We start from the raw sequence: 16850 nt of genomic DNA, 5'->3' as shown, positions 1-16850 counted from the left end.
TTGACTTGAGCTGATGCTTCAGCCAAGTCTTTGACCAGTCCAATGGCTTCATCTTCATGTTCCTGCCTCTCATATAGAATGTTAGTTTCATCAAATACTACATGCACACTTTCTTCTACACACAGAGTTCTTTTATTAAAAACTTTATAAGCTTTGCTATGTGAAGAATATCCCAAGAATACTCCCTCATCACTTCTGGGATCAAACTTTCCTTGGGAGTCTTTTCCATTATTGTGCACATAGCACTTGCAACCAAAATCCCTAAGATGGGATATGTTTGGTTTTCTCTCTTTAAGTAACTCATAGGGAGTCTTCTCTACTAGAGGTCTGGTCATGCATCTATTTATGATGTAACATGCAGTGTTTACAGCCTCTGCCCAGAAGCTGTGAGGCAATTTGCTAGATTGTAACATTGTTCTAGCCATATCCTCAAGAGTTCTATTTTTCCTTTCAACTACTCCATTTTGTTGTGGAGTCCTGGGGGCAGAGAAATTGTGATTTATGCCATTTTCATCACAAAATTCAGCAAACTTAGAGTTCTCAAACTCAGTTCCATGATCAGACCTAATGGATGCAAGATGATTTCCTAATTGTTTCTGAGTCTTCCTAACAAATGCAGAAAACATGTCAAATGCTTCATCTTTGGAAGTTAGAAATAGAACCCAGGTGAATCTAGAATAGTCATCAACTAGCACCATTACATACTTCTTTTCACCTCTGCTCATGGTTCTCATTGGACCACATAGATCCATATGAACCAGTTCCAATGTCTTAGACGTGCTTACCATTTTCTTGGATTTGAAGGATGACCTTACCTGCTTCCCCCTTGCACATGCCTCACAAACTTTGTCTTCCTTGAACTTGATATTAGGTAAACCTACAACCAAGTCCTTGGAGACTAATTTATTTAGCTGATTTAGACTGGCATGACCAAGTCTTTTGTGCCATAGGAGGGGATCATTAACTAACACGCTTAAGCAAGTGAGTTTATTTTCTGAAAGATGTAAATATTGTTAACTCTTTTTCCCTGCAAAACAATCTTGTCAGTGGTAAGGTTAATCACAAAGCATTTGGTGGAGGTAAAAGCCACAAGGTTACCTTTGTCACACAATTGTGACACACTTATTAAACTGTATTTCAAGCCATCTATCAGGTAGACATTCTCTATGGAATGAGAATCAGTCTTGCCTACCTTTACAACCCCAATGATCTCACCTTTCTTTCCATTACCAAAGGAGACATTACCTCCTTTTAAGTCCTCAAGTGAAAGGAACTGGTCCTTGTCCCCAGTCATATGTTTTGAGCAGCCACTATCCATGTACCATATTTGACTCCTCCCTTTCACTTGGACCTGCAAAAGGAAATCAGGGGTTAGACTTAGGAACCCAAACTAGTTTGGGTCCCTTTCTATAAGCAAAAGGATGAATTAAATTCCTTCTTGCCCATCGTGGCAACTTATTCTTTTCTTTAACAAAAACTTTGTTCTTTTGACTGGCCATTTCTTTTGCATTACATTCATATTTGTAATGGCCAGTCTTACCACAGTGTGTGTAGATTTTATTTTCAGGAAGAGTGAGGTACTTGCTTTTTGGATCCCATTTAGGAGCTTGAGTCCTATAGCCAAGTCCTCTTTTGTTACTGCTGTGATGCTCTTGCAACCAAGAAAGAGCATCAGAGGCTTTGTTCCACTTGCAAGTTCTGTCTAGTTCATGTTTTACCTTTCCTAGATCTTCTTTTAAGACTTCGATGAATTCATCTTTCCTGTATAATTCATCTTTCATTTTACCCAAATTTTCTTCTAGAGTGAGACATGTGTGATCAGCTAACTTCTTTCCTGTTCCTAATTTCAGTTTCAGATTTTCAGACTTAAGTTCTAGGACAATGTTGTCAAGTTCAAGAACCTGGTTCTTCAACTTAGTATTTTTGTTATCGCTCTCATTTGCCCTAGAATCTAGACTTTAATATTTTGCTTTTAGAATCACACATTCCCTAGACAGAACTTCCTTCTCATTATTAATTATCTCAGACTCATCAATGAAGTCTATTAATAGCTCAGTCAGCCTTTCTTTAGACAAGAATTTAATCTTGTCTTTGAGATGAAGAATACTTACCTCTTGTTCATCCTCTGATTCTCCAATGGCCATTAGTGCATGCTCCTCCTCAGCTTCATCTTCTGAGTCTTCATCTGAAGTTTCTCCCCAAGCAGTAACCATAGCCTTGGTTGAACCTTTGTTTCTCTTTGGTTGAACCTGTTCCTTCTTCCTGCTCCTTCGTTCAGCTCTTTCTTTCTTCCACTCAATTTCCCATTGAGGGCAGTTTTTGATCATGTGGTCAGCCTTACCACACCTGTAGCATCCCTCATTGGTCTGTTTCTCCGGAGCTCTTGATTTGTTGAAGTTTGTACCTCTTGAAGAACCCTTTCCTCTCATCAGGTACTTCTTGAAATCCCTAGTGATCATAGCCATTTCATCATCTTCCAAATCTGCACCTTCAGCAATTCTGAGAGCTAAGCTTCTCTCCTTTTTGGGGGTGTCCATCTTTATGGTTTGTCTCCTCATTTCATAGGCAGTTAAATTTCCAATTAGTTCATCCAGTCTGAGGGTAGCAATGTTCTTGGATTCCTGAATGGCAGTGATCTTGCTTTCCCATGTGACTGGCAGGACTCTTGTCAGAATCTTCTCAACCTTGTCTTCTTCAAGGATAGTCCTTCCAAGAGATTCAAGTTCATTTGTCAAAGTGGTGAATCTAGTATACATCTCCTGGATAGTTTCTCCTTCCTTCATAGTGAAGTTCTCATATTGAGAATACAGAAGTGTTCCTCTTGATCTTTTCACTTGAGGTGTTCCTTCATGAGCCACTTGTAGAGTGTCCCATATTTCTTTAGCAGTTGTACAGCTTTTGATCCTGCTGTACTCCTCTGGTCCTAGTCCACATACAAGCCACTTCTTTGCCTTAGCATTTTTCTCCCATTTCCTTAGGTCCTCAGCAGTACAATCAGCCCTTGTTTTTGGCACATCAATTCCTTCAGCATTCTTCTTAGTGGTTGCTAGGGGACCATCAGTGACTATGTCCCAAAGTTCATAATCTTCCCCTATAATGTGATCTCTCATTCTGTTCTTCCACCAAGAATAGTACTGACCATTGAAAAGTGGAGGCCTGGCAGTGGATTGCCCTTCCCAGTTCCCAGGTGGTGCACTCATTGTTGATCTTCTCCTAAGGTGTTAGCCTCTTAAAGGATAACCTGCTCTGATACCAATTGATGTTCTAAACGTCAATACCAACAAGAGGGGGGGGGGGGGGTGATTTGTGTGGTACCTAATTTTCGCACTAGAAGAACCTGGTTCTTCTAGATGTTCTTACTATAACTGTTTGCGGAAATAAGAGTGCATAAAGTAAAGAACACAAAGATTTTTATGCGGAAAACACCTGGCTCAAAAGGTGAAAAAACCACGACCTACTACTCAGTAGGATTTTCCCAAACTTCCACTAAAATCAATAAGCCAAAACAGCATTTACAAACTCTTGTAAACCTAAGGATTAAACTCTAATCCCAGTGTGGCACACAGCCTCAACTGTTGCAACACCTTCAAGTTAACTGTAACTTGAATACTCAATATACCTATTACAATTGCTTCTAGATAAAGCTGAAAGGTACAATATGAAATACCTACTACAATTGAACTAGAAATAAAGAAAAACACAATGGAATTGGTTCTTCACTCTTGGTTCATGTAGCTTCAGATTTGCACACTTGAATCACACATAAATTGCTTGCAAAATTCGCCTAGCTCTTTTGCTCTCAATTTAGTTTAACTTCTGGGTATGTGCAATCACCTGTAAAAGAGAACAATCATTATTATTTATAGAGTTAGTAATCAGAGTTTGATTAAAACTCGAATTGCTGATCCTTCATCAAATTCGAGTCCTAGAACAACTCAAATTCCAATTCTTATCCTTGATCCGGATGTAGTTCTCTTTACATAAGGAGACTTCAACTCCTTATCCTATGCAACCTTTTCGATCAACTCTGAAGATATTGTTACTGATTGTTGCTGACCCTTGAGACTTATCTTGACACGTCTATCACATGAATAAATATATCAACACTGTGTATGTCTCACATGATGGACCTGGTTCATGATTGAGTTCATTTTGTCAATCTTCAAAACTTCATCTTAACTTGGGCCAACAAATTTGTATCTATCATGTGGAGCAGAACCTAAAGCGAAGTAAAGTGAAAAGTGAGGTCATAAAACTTTTTCAAACTGCTGCAAGAGTATACAGGCGCAAAGAATTTGATCTTTACATGTCAGATATAGCAAAAGTAGATAAGAAGACTTATGATTGCTTGATGGAAGAACCAACGGAAAGGTGGGCACGTTCTTGTAGTCCACGACGAAGATATGACATGCTCACAACAAACATAGTTGAGTCAATGAATTCTGTCCTATTAGAAGCAAGGGAGCTGCCTATATTAAGAATGATGGATTTCATTCAAGTGAAGCTACAACGTTTGTTTTATGAAAGAAGAAATGAAGCAGAAGGAACTTTTTATGATGTTTCTTGTTGGGTGGAGGAGGAATTGAAGAAAAAGATAGATTTAGCATTTACTTTGAATGTAAGTATTATGTTCTATGTTTAGGTTATTATGTTAATATAATTTAACATAATGTACTAACTTATAATTTTTCAACATTGAAGGTCTTCCCTATTGATTCATGGCGTTCTAGAGTTGAAGAAGAAGGAATAACTTTCTTGGTGGACTTAAACAGAAGAACATGTGATTGTTTTCAGTTTCAATTTGATGAGTTACCATGCATACATGCAATTGCAGCTATCGAGAAGAGAAACATCAAGAAGTCTAAATTTTGCTCGCATTGGTACTTAAAGGAATCTTGGCTGAAAACATATGAAAGACAAATACATCCTCTAGGACATACTGATTCTTGGATTGTACCAGAGAGTGTTAAGTCACAAATTGTTAAACCTCTAGATTTCAAAGTGCCACCAGGTAGAAGGCAGAAGAAAAGGCATATACCAGCTACCGAGTCATCAAAAATAACATTCAAATGTGGTCGTTGCAGAAGAATTGGTCATAATAGAACAGCATGTATATATTCTCCGGCAGTCCATCCATTTTCAAGAAAGCATAGAGAATAGTAGATATATCCACTTATGTTTATCGACTATTTTAAGTTTTTGCTATAAATTGGATTCATTAAGATTATTCTTATTTGAGCGGATGTATGAATTTTCAAAATTTCTTTCTGCTTACGTTCTTTTTGTTTCTTTTGAGTTAAAAGTTCAAAAGTTAAGGACAGACAGTCCTTAAGTTTGACTTACTGGTTCAAAAGTTAAGGACAAATAGTCCTTAAGTTTGACTAATAGGTTCAAAAGTTAAGGACAGGCAGTCCTTAACTTTGAGTTCAAAGTTCAAAAGTTAAGGACAGACAGTCCTTAAGTTTGACTTACAGGTTCAAAAGTTAAGGACAGGCAGTCCTTAACTTTGAGTTCAAAGTTCAAAAGTTAAGGATTGTGTGTCCTTAACTTTGACTTACAAGTTCAAAAGTTAAATACAGACAGTCCTTAACTTTGAGTTTCAAGTTCAAAAGTTAAGGACTATCTGTCCTTAACTTTGACTTACAAGTTCAAAGGTTAAATACAGACAGTCCTTAACTTTGAGTTTCAAGTTCAAAAATTAAGGACAAGCAATCCTTAACTTTGACTTACAAGTTGAAAAGTTAAGGATACTTGGTCCTTAACTTACAGTTCCAAGTACAAAAAATAAGGGCACTTGGTCCTGAAGTTTGAGTTCCAAGTTCAAAAGTTAAGGATTCAATTTCAAAAGTTGAGGACACATGGTCCTGAACTTAGACTTTCAAGTTCAAAAGTTAAGGACACTTGGTCCTGAAGTTTCAGTTTCAAGTTCAAAAGTAAAGGACACATGCTCCTGAACTTTGACTTACAAGTTCAAAAGTTAAGGACATTTGGTCCTTAACTTTGAATTTGAAGTTCAATTACACTTGGTCCTGAACTAATACTTACAAGCTCAATGGACAAATCAATACTTGACAGAAACAAAGAAATTAATAACATGATGCCTTCATATTACTTCTGAAATTGTAATTTTGCATAGCTGTGACAAAAAATTATGCTATGCAAACAAAATAAAAGTGCCTTTTGAGGAATTTACAAGATATTTCAGAATTCACATGGATTCTTTACAGCAATTTCATACAAAAAATCAACCACAGCTAACTTTCTTTACAACTAAACTATAGCTCCTTCGGACAGCAAGTTTCATTTTCACTATCATAGTCGTCGCCAACATTTTCTGGTGGTGTATCATAACCAGAATTTCTTTTCCACTCTCCATGTGCCCAAAGATTTGCTGCAAGTTCTTTTCTAAAGTCTTTTATGTCTTCAGGTTGGAATTTCTCCACATCCTTTCCCATCATCAACAACTCCATATACTTGATTAGGAATGCACCACAATCAGTCCTAAGAAAGATGTAAGATATGGAGTCAATTAAACAATAAATCTAAAGTACATATAAATTATATAACAAATAACAACACGTACGATCCAGTTTGGGGTGGTGATCTTTGCCACTGAATATCAAATTTGTTGAATGTATTTCCAAAAGACTTGTGATGTTTCTCAAACTGTGAGAACTTTAGCAAGTGGGGGATCATGCATACATTTCAATGTGATTCATTCCTGCCTCATATGGCTCACTATATATGGAATCGTACACATCAATCTTCTTCTCATTAAAGTCCAATACCCCCAAAAGAAAATGTGTCACAGCATTATCATCTTCTGAAGGAAGCTGACATGGAAAAAAGATTTTGTCAACCTCTGTCCAAGCAATTCCACATCTACGACTGTCGCCCCACACATATGGTGTTGTTGATACCCAATTTTTTCCTGTATATTTTTTTATATGCGATATATCTTTAAAATAGCATATATACGCATATATAAGTATATCCAAGCATTTTTACTATTTTTCCCATAATTTTAAGGCTATTAAAATGATTTATTTTCCTTTTTCATCTATAAAAACCCAATGATTATTTTCATAATTATTATTTTTGGTAGTTTGTTTATTATAATTTTATATTTATGCTAAAATGTAGCTAACATAATTTTTGTATATTTTTTAAATTTATTTGGTATTTTTAAAGCTAAATTGCATATAATATATTAGCCTATTTTAAGATTTAATTGCATTTTATACTTAAAAAATTGAGTCCGGTATTTTTAATCTAATATTTATATATTATTAATTAATTTAGTATCTTTAATTTGTTTCCAGAAAATATTTTACTATTTTTTATAAATAAAAAGGGAAAAGTGGCTATTTAAATACTAGCCCTAATTATTTCGATTTTAGCCTAAATCAGCCCCCCAATTAAACCCAATTGCAATCTCAATTCCTCGACCCATTTTTAATTTAAACCCGCCCCTGACCCAAATAAATCCTACCCGACCCAGACCCCTTCTCATCCTGGCCGTTGATCTCTGAGATCAACGGCCCCTATTCATTCTTTCCTTTTTAATTTCCCTAATACCCCAAACCCTACTCATTCATCACCTAGACGCCGCCCTTGAATCCCTCTTCTCTCAACTCTCTCTCAATCTCTCTCAGAAACCCTAGCCGCCTCCCTCCACTTCTACCTTAAACCACCGGAATCCATGGCTTTCCAGGCCATCAGAGTCTTATACCTACCTCCTGTTGCTCTTACACACCTGATCTCTAAAGATTCAAGGCCTGACCTTGAAGGTTTGTACCCAGACCTCTATCGATTCGAAGTTCCACGGTCATCTCCGGCGTTGCTCCGGCGCATCATGATTGTTTGAGCCTGATTCTGACCTCTCCGACTCAGATCGGTGACTTTTTCAAAGCCTTTCTCATTTTTAGGGTTCTTCTGAACCCTAACCCTTCGAGGTTTTCTCCGATTCCTTTAGATCCGTTGTGTATCTATGCTTTCCCTGAGTTTTCAAACGATTTCTCCGGCTTTTCTTTCAAAAAATTACTTTCAAAACCGTTTCTCTTCCGATCTAGGGTTTTCTGAGAAAGTATTTAAGTGTTTTCTGACTTTCTTTTTCTTTCGTGTGTATTTGCCTCTGTGGTGTTCTTGTATTTTCTTTTACCATGTTCTTGTATGCTTCTCTTACTGTGTTTTCCTATATTATGTTCTCGTATGCTTGTCTACTGTGTTCTTGTGCTTTTCTTCTACCGTGTTCTTGTATGTTTTCCCTGCTGTGTTTTCTATATTATGTTCTCGTATGCTTTTCTACTGTATTTCCTTTCTCCTGTGTTCTTGTGTTTCTCCTACTGTATTTTTCATTACTAAGTTCCTAAGTTTCTTTATTAAATTCCCTCTACTGAGCTCTGTTTAAAGTTTCTTCTAAAAACTTCTTAGCATGCTTTTTCTACTGTTCTTATCAGTCTTTTCTCATTATGCTTCGAATTAGTTTCTTTCACTCTGTTTGCTTTGAACCCTTCTACTGTGTTTGCATGTTGTGTTTCTATCATGTTTCTCATGAGTTCTGTTGCTGAAAGAAGCATGTTAGAAGGTTCAGTTCTTTTCTGAAACCTCTAAACATGTTTCGACTCAATTGCTTGCCCTCTCATCTTTGCTTTGTGATTTGCCTGAACTAGGGTTGTATTTCAAAACCCCTAATTCTTTCAGACCAACTTCGAATCTCTGAACTAAGTTTGGACATCCTTGTTTTCATACAATGCTGATTTTTACTAAACTCTTCTACACTGGATTTTCTATTGATTTTACAATGACACTACAGTCTTCTTTCATGCTTAATACGTTCGTATGCTCCTTATATATGATGCACTTCCCTCTAAGTGACAAATTATGGTCAATTGATTGATTTCTTTCCATTGTTTGTTGATTCTCTTTGTGACTCGACCTAAACTAAAACCCTTCTCAGCTTTTGCGACGTGGTTCATTCATGGGGTCAGTAATTACAAGATCCTTGGCTTTGATTTACTAGCTGTTAATTGATTTTCTTGCCTTATTTGTACAACCGTGTACTTCAAAACCCTGTCCTTAAATAACCTTTTATGTATCTGCCCTTGATTGCATGTTGTGCACAAAGTGCTTATTCAATTTCTTTCCTTAAATTGTTTTCACCCGTTTGAAATCTAAATCCCTTAATTAAGGGATGTCTTGTGTAAGTGATTGACAATCAGTTCCTTAACTATTTCCTTACCTTATTTCCTCATGATTCTCACACTATAAATGCACGACTCTTTAACACACAGCAGACACGACTTACAATCCTTCACTACACAACTCACAATCTCTTCTGAACTCATACTTGCTCATAATAGTATTCTCTCTTTGCCTGCACTGTGGCCTGTTTACAAGACCTATTGCTTTTTCCCTATTTGTTTCTTTGAAACCGGTATGTCCTAATTTAAGCTTCAGTATCATCACATGTGTTTATTTACAGCTTTTATATCCATGTCTACTTTACTGTTTCTGTAGAGTTAAATATTTAAACTAGCATGTTGATTCCTTTCTGTTTGTTTGTAATGAATCCCTACCCCTTATTACCCCTATGTGTTTTGAGTTATGACTTGAGGCATGGCAATGTAAGTTGTTGTCCATGAATTAAGTTTGATCCATGGGATCTTAACCTCTAAACAATATGTGTTAACAGGCCTAAGGGTGTGCCAGCATCTCCTATTGCTGGGTATGCCCACCAGCCTGCTTTTGCCTCTTGCAACTCCCCATTCCCTATACCCTTATGTGTACTGATTTAAGCTGTTTTCCTTTTCCCTTTCCCCTTTCAGAATTCCACTTCTGCACTTGCACTCTCTCTTAGTCCCTAAGTTCTGCCCCCCTCCTGTGAGCCTTGCCTTGGGACCTTGAGTTCCCTCTGAACTTGGACACTTGAGGGCTGGCCCTTCCACACTGCACTATGTCTTAATATGGTGATATATTTGGGGTGCAAGCATTGCCCGGAGTTCATGTGGGGCTCTTAGGGAACTTTGACACACCCCAAATGAGAGAAAGGCTTTGAATGTGACCTCTTGGAGTTAGTTTACTTCATACCTCAGACAGGAAGTCTGAATCAGGCCCTCCTTGGTTGTACTTTTAATTTCTGATGTATTTTCTTTACTTTACTTCTTTTTTTTCTGGGTTGTAATAACTTTGTAATAAAACTCTCGGGGATGGCTAGTGAAAAAGGGAAGGGGTAACCATGTATGCAAAGGGCAGATAACATGTCTTTAGGAATCCTGCATTTTCTCATATATAGATACCATGTCTATAGGAGTTTTTGAATTTCTGCATTCTCTCATATATAGATAACATGTCTTTAGGAATCCTGCATTTTCTCATATATAGATACCATGTCTATAAGAGTTTCTGAATTTCTGCATTCTCTCATATATAGATAACATGTCTTTAGGAATCCTGCATTCTCTCATATATAGATACCATGTCTATAGGGATCCTGCATTCTCTCATATAGATTCCATGTCTACAATTATTCGAAATCTGAATTCTGCATATGCATATAGAAAATATGCCTATAGGTCTTTCTGAATCTTGCATATCTACTTTCAGTAGGCAAACATGTTTATAGGCCCTAAATAATCAATTGCAATTAGATATCATGTTCGTATAAAATACAACACCTAGATATCATGTTTGTAGGATTTCTGCGTTTCTCTATGTCTGTAAAAGTGTTCTAAAGTCAACAAACGCATAGAAAGCATACCTATAGGAGCTTCAACCAAATCTGAATCACCTCACTCGTTTATAAGTCTAAAACCAGCAGTAATTATGCCTTACCAACTGCAGAACTTGTGATCTTTTGCAAAAACTCGCCTTTCTTTAATAATTGACGACTTTTTCTTAAATCAGTGCGTATTCAGTTTAATTCATTATTTATGAAATCAGTAGATATCATGCCTATAGGATCTTCGTCCAACACTTAGGCAAACCGTAGGATAAATTTTATAAACTGAATCAGATTTTATTAGCTACAACCAGCAGGCAAGCCTGATTCGGGCTTCTTATCTGAACTACGTAATAAATCAGTCTGCCTCAACCTTTTAAGCTTAATTAGACCTTAAACAGTACGTGCAAGACATGCTAAATTATGTGCTTCTCTGTTTAAAGGAGGTGTATTTGAGCCTTTTATTTGTTTATATGCTTTCCCCAAACTTGCTATATGTGTTTTGCCTGTCGCCTTAGTATTTTTACCTTTTGAAACCACAAATAAGCCGAACATCTCCTCCCTTTAGGATTAGAAGTCCCAAGTACCTCCGGAACTGATAGGATTGGGGCGGGTAATAGCATGCAATAAGTAAACGAGACCATTCCGCGCTTTAATACCTTAACGGGGTGGGAAAGGGTAGATATGGATATGATGACCACGCGATAACATCACATGTAGCCCCTCACTGAGGAGTGATTACCGAGTGTTGTGTGGGGTGATCCATATTATTTGTAAACTTAGGACCCCCCCCCCCCTTCCCTTTGTTTCTTTGATTCCTTGCTTCCTTTTCAAAAATTTAAACTATTTCTCTAAGGAAAATCAATATCCCTCTCGTTCTTTCTAACTTTGTTTATTTGTGACCATTACATGAAAACCCCCTCTTATTTGTAACTCTTACCTACCTATGTGTTATTTTGCATTTAAGTCACAACAATAGTTTGGCCGGGAACCACACTAGCGGATCCTGTGGGGTGCCTAACACCTTCCCCTTGGGATAATTTCAAGCCCTTACCCAATCTCTGGTTACTTGACCCAAACCCTTCTTAGTGTCCTAATGCACTTAAATCATTAGGTGGCAACTCTTCAATCCAAAACCCAATTCCCAAAAGGGAACGAGTTGTCTTTCCAAATGTCATAAACCCGATTTCGCGAGAAAAAGGGGGCGCGACAGGTGTTAGAAACAATTGATTATCACCACACCAAAACTCATCTGCAGCATCTTCATCAAAATCCTTATACACAAGCACCATATAGTTATCAAAAAGTATATCTGTAGTTGTGCAACGAAAAGGATGGTCGCGAGGGTGGTAGCATTCCTTCTTTCTCAGATAATATAGGGCAATGTCAATATGCTTCATAAAAAGGCAAAAAATAAAATAAATCCATCAGTCATAAAATAATTAAAAAATAATAAATTAAGAATAAAGAAAATAAATGCCTTGCGAATTATCAAACCTTATCATCAAGTACAAAGCTACTATCTGAAAGCTCAAGGAAGAACATTTTGCTACTGATATTTTGATGATACAATTTGTATGGATTCTTTCTCACACCATTATCAGCATATATATCTGTTTGTCCCGAAAAATTTTAAAAATATCAAAGTTAGAAGTTAGTCCTGAACTTAGACTTTCAATTTGAAAAGTTAAGGACACTTCGTCCTGAAGTTTGAGTTTCAAGTTCAAAAGTTAAGGACACTTGGTCCTGAAGTTTGAGTTTCAAGTTCAAAAGTTAAGGACACTTGATCCTGAAGTTTGAGTTTCAAGTTCAAAAGTTAAGGACACATGGTCCTGAACTTAGACTTACAAGTTCAAAAGTTCAGGACACTTTGTCCTTAACTTAGACTAACAAGTAAAAAAGTTAAGGACAGGCAGTCCTTAACTTATAGTTCCAACTTCAAAGTTGAGGACACTTGGTCCTAAAGTTTGAGTTTCAATTTGAAATGTTAAGGACACTTGGTCCTGAACTTCAAGTTTTAAGTTGAAAAGTTAAGGACACTTGGTCCTGAACTTCAAGTTTCAAGTTCACACGTGGTCATGAACTTAGAGTTTCAACTTCAAAAGTTGAGGACACTTGGTCCTGAACTTAGACTTACAAGTTCAAAAGTTAAGGACACATGGTCCTGAACTTTGACTTACAAGTTCAAAAGTTCAGGACTCTTGGTCCTGAACTTTGAATTCCAAGTTGAAAAGTTAAAGACACTTGGTCCTTAACTTTGATTTCCAAATTCAAAAGTTAAGGACACTTAACTTTAGGAATTTCAATATCAATATACTTAGTCCTAAATTTAAAATTACAAGTTAAAAACACGAATTTAAGTAATTAACAAATAATAAAATATATTTAGGGACTTACGCTTTTTTGAGACCTTTCCTTTTCTCCTTGCCCAACCACACAATGAAATTATTCAATAATTTTGAATCATCTTTGGAATAATGAAAAATACATGTATGAGTATATTTTGATTTTATCCAGCCCGTTTTCTTGGGAGTATTTTCATTGTGCGCCATCGATGTTCCTGTTTTGCTTTCCTGTTCAAAAGGAGATTTCAGCTGTCAACTAAGCTTCTTACTCCTTTTACCTCGACCAAGCTCTTATTCAACATTTCCTTCAACCTCCATATACAAACCCTCATCAATGCTCATTTGTGTACTCGGAGGAGTAGGAGTAAGAATAGAAAATGATGGACCATCATAACCAATACTATCTCTGTTCCTTTTCCTAGTATATTGGTTAAGATCTTTATTTTTGTTTTGCTCTGCAAGACAACACTATATATATATATATATATATATATATATATATATATATATATACACATTGTCACGACCTAAAATTCACTAAGGGTCGTGGTGGCACCGGACACTGCTGTCAGGCAAGCCAACCAAATTGCTTGATGAAGTTCTCATTTTAACGATCTTGAAAACTAAGATTTTCCTTAAATTTTATAAATGAAAAGATAACCGCTTCAATTCAAACTAAATGATAAGAAATTAATAAAAAATATTTCAAAACCATCCCAGAACCCGGTGTCACAAGTGCATGAGCATTTATTAAGAAGGGAATAAAACACAACAACTGTCCGGAACACAATATTGGACAGAAAATAAATACAGGTAACTGAAAGAGACTCTGCTGGCTACGGGTCGCCTCGAGAAGTGCATCTCACCTAAGTCTTCGTATCAACCATGCTACTACGCTCAGTAGGCCACTAGAGTTACATATACCTGTGCAACAAAAATGCACAGAAGTGTAGTATGAGTACAAAAATACCGTGTACTCAATGAGTATCCCGTCTAATCTCGAAGAAGTAGAGACGAGATGGTCGATTTCGACACTTACTAGTGGTCCAATAATGATGTCAATAATACATTAAATCGTGGATTTCTATAAACATGATTTTAATCCAATAGAAGGAGACAAGTAAACAATTAATTCGTTTATAGGTAATTCCAAAATTCCTTTTCATTATTATCCAAATATTCTCAAGCCATGAAGAGGCAATAACAGCTTTAATAAGTTCAAGGCAGCAATACAAGCATGCGCAAATCATGCCGAGGCGTACGGACCGCTCCAACAGAAAATAAACTGTGCACTGCCGAGGGTCGAACGACGCGAACCATAGATGCATCTATTACCCCGCTCGCGAACTATCCATGCGACGCGGTCAACATAAAATAAATAATCACCCTGCTCGCGAAACATACAAGGGACGCAGGCACACATAGAAAAACGTGCTGTTGGCCCAAGTTCAGATGGAGTTTTGAAGATTGACAAAATGAACTTAGTCATGAACCAGGTCCATCATGTGAGACAGACACAGTGTTGATATACTTATACACGTGACATACGTGTGAAGAAAGTCTCAAGGGTCAGCAACAATATCTTCTGAGTTGATCGAAAAGGTTGCATAGGATAAGGAGTTGAAGTCTCCTTATGTGAAGAGAACTACATCCGGATAAAGAATAAGGATTGGAGTTTGAATTGTTCTAGGACTCGAATTTGATGAAGGATCGGCAATTCGAGTTTTAATCAAACTCTGATTACTAACTCTATAAATAATAATGATTGTTCTCTTTTACAAGTAGCACACAAACGCAGAAGTGAAACTAAATTGAAGAGCAAAATAGCAAGGCTTTTTGCAAGCAATTTACATGAGATTCAAGTGTGCATTCCTGAAGCTACTTGACAAGATAGAAGAACCAATTCCATTGTGTCTTTCTTTTATTCTAGTTCAATTGTAGTAGGTGTTTTAAAATTTTACCTTTTAGCTTTCATAGAAGCAATTGTATTAGGTACTTTGAGTATTCAAGTTAGAGTTAACTTGAAAGTATCGCAGCAGTTGAGGCTGTGTGCCACACTGGGATTAGAGTTTAATCCTTAGGTTTACAAAGAGTTTTGTAAATGCTGTTTTGGCTCAGTGATTTTAGTGGAAGTTTGGAAAAATCCTACTGAGTAGTAGGTCGTGGTTTTTTCACCTTTTGAGCCAGGTGTTTTCCACGTAAAAATCTTTGTGTTCTTTATTTTATGCACTCTTAATTCCGCAAACAGTCTTAATAAGTACATCTAGAAGAACCTGGTTCTTCGTGTGCGAAAATTAGGTACCACACAAATCACCCCCCCCCCCTCTTGTGTGGTATTGACGTCTATCAGAGCGGGTTATCCTTGAAGAGGCTAACACCTTAGGAGAAGATCAACGATGAGTGCACCACCTGGGAACTGGGAAGGGCAATCCACTGCTAGGCCTCCACTTTTCAATGGTCAGTACTATTCTTGGTGGAAGAACAGGATGAGAGATCACATCATCGGGGAAGACTATGAACTCTGGGACATAGTCACTGATGGTCCCCTAGCAACCACAAAGAAGAATGCTGAAGGAGTTGATGTGCCAAAGACAAGAGCTGATTGCAATGCTGAAGATTTGAAGAAATGGGAAAAGAATGCCAAGGACAAAAAATGTCTTGTGTGTGGATTAGGACCAGACGACTACAGCAGGATTCAAAGCTGCACCACTGCTAAGGAAATCTGGGAAACTTTGCAAGTGGCTCATGAGGGAACACCTCAAGTGAAGAGGTCCAGAGCAACACTGCTGTATTCTCAATATGAGAATTTTACCATGAAGGAAGGGGAAACCATCCAAGAGATGTATACAAGGTTCACCACACTGACAAATGAACTTAAGTCTCTTGGAAGGGTTATTCTTGAAGAAGACAAGGTTGAGAAGATTCTGACAAGAGTTCTGCCAGTCACATGGGAAAGCAAAATCACTGCCATTCAGGAATCCAAGAATATTGCTACCCTTAGACTGGATGAACTGATTGGAAACTTAACTGCCTATGAAATGAGGAGACAAAACATGAAGATGGATACCCCCAAAAAGGAGAGAAACTTGGCTCTCAGAATTGCTGAAGGTGCAGATTTGGAAGATGATGAAGTGGCTATGATCACTAGGGATTTCAAGAAGTACTTGATGAGAGGAAAGGGTTCTTCAAGAGGTACAAACTTCAATAAAACAAGAGCTCCGGAGAAACAGACCAATGAGGGATACTACAAGTGTGGTAAGACTGACCACATGATCAAAAACTGCCCTCAATGGGAAATTGAGTGGAAGAAAGAAAGAGCTGAACGAAGGAACAGGTTCAACCAAAGAAAAACAAAGGTTAAACCAAGGCTATGGTTGCTACTTGGGGAGAAACTTCAGATGAAGACTCAGAAGATGAAGCTGAGGAGGAGCAAGCACTAATGGCCATCGGAGAATCAGATGATGAACAAGAGGTAAGTATTCTTCATCTCAAAGACAAGATTAAATTCCTGTCTAAAGAAAGGCTGGCTGAGTTGTTAATAGACTTCATTGATAAGTCTGAGATAATTAATAATGAGAAGGAAGTTCTGTCTAGGGAATGTGTGATTCTAAAAGCAAAATGTAAAAGTCTAGAGTCTAGGGCAAATGAGATTGATAACAACAATGCTGAGTTGAAGAACCAGGTTCTTGAACTTGACAACAGTGTCCTAAAGCTTAGGTCTGAAAACTTAAAACTGAAATTAGGAACAGGAAAGAAGAAAGCTGATCACACATACCTCACTCTAG

The 16850-nt window shown here is 37.3% G+C and overlaps 1 protein-coding gene across 1 annotated transcript; it reads left to right on the top strand.

The window, feature by feature from the left end:
• LOC109219158 lies at nucleotides 4307-5160 on the top strand. The gene is made up of 2 exons (XM_019383591.1): nucleotides 4307-4618; nucleotides 4702-5160. The coding sequence occupies exons 1-2, from the start codon at nucleotides 4307-4309 to the stop codon at nucleotides 5158-5160; spliced, it is 771 nt and encodes a 256-aa protein (XP_019239136.1).

The sequence above is a fragment of the Nicotiana attenuata genome, chromosome 2 (assembly GCF_001879085.1).
Source record: "Nicotiana attenuata strain UT chromosome 2, NIATTr2, whole genome shotgun sequence".
NCBI classification, from domain to species: Eukaryota; Viridiplantae; Streptophyta; class Magnoliopsida; order Solanales; family Solanaceae; genus Nicotiana; species Nicotiana attenuata.
This window is presented reverse-complemented; position numbering and strand designations above follow the sequence as displayed.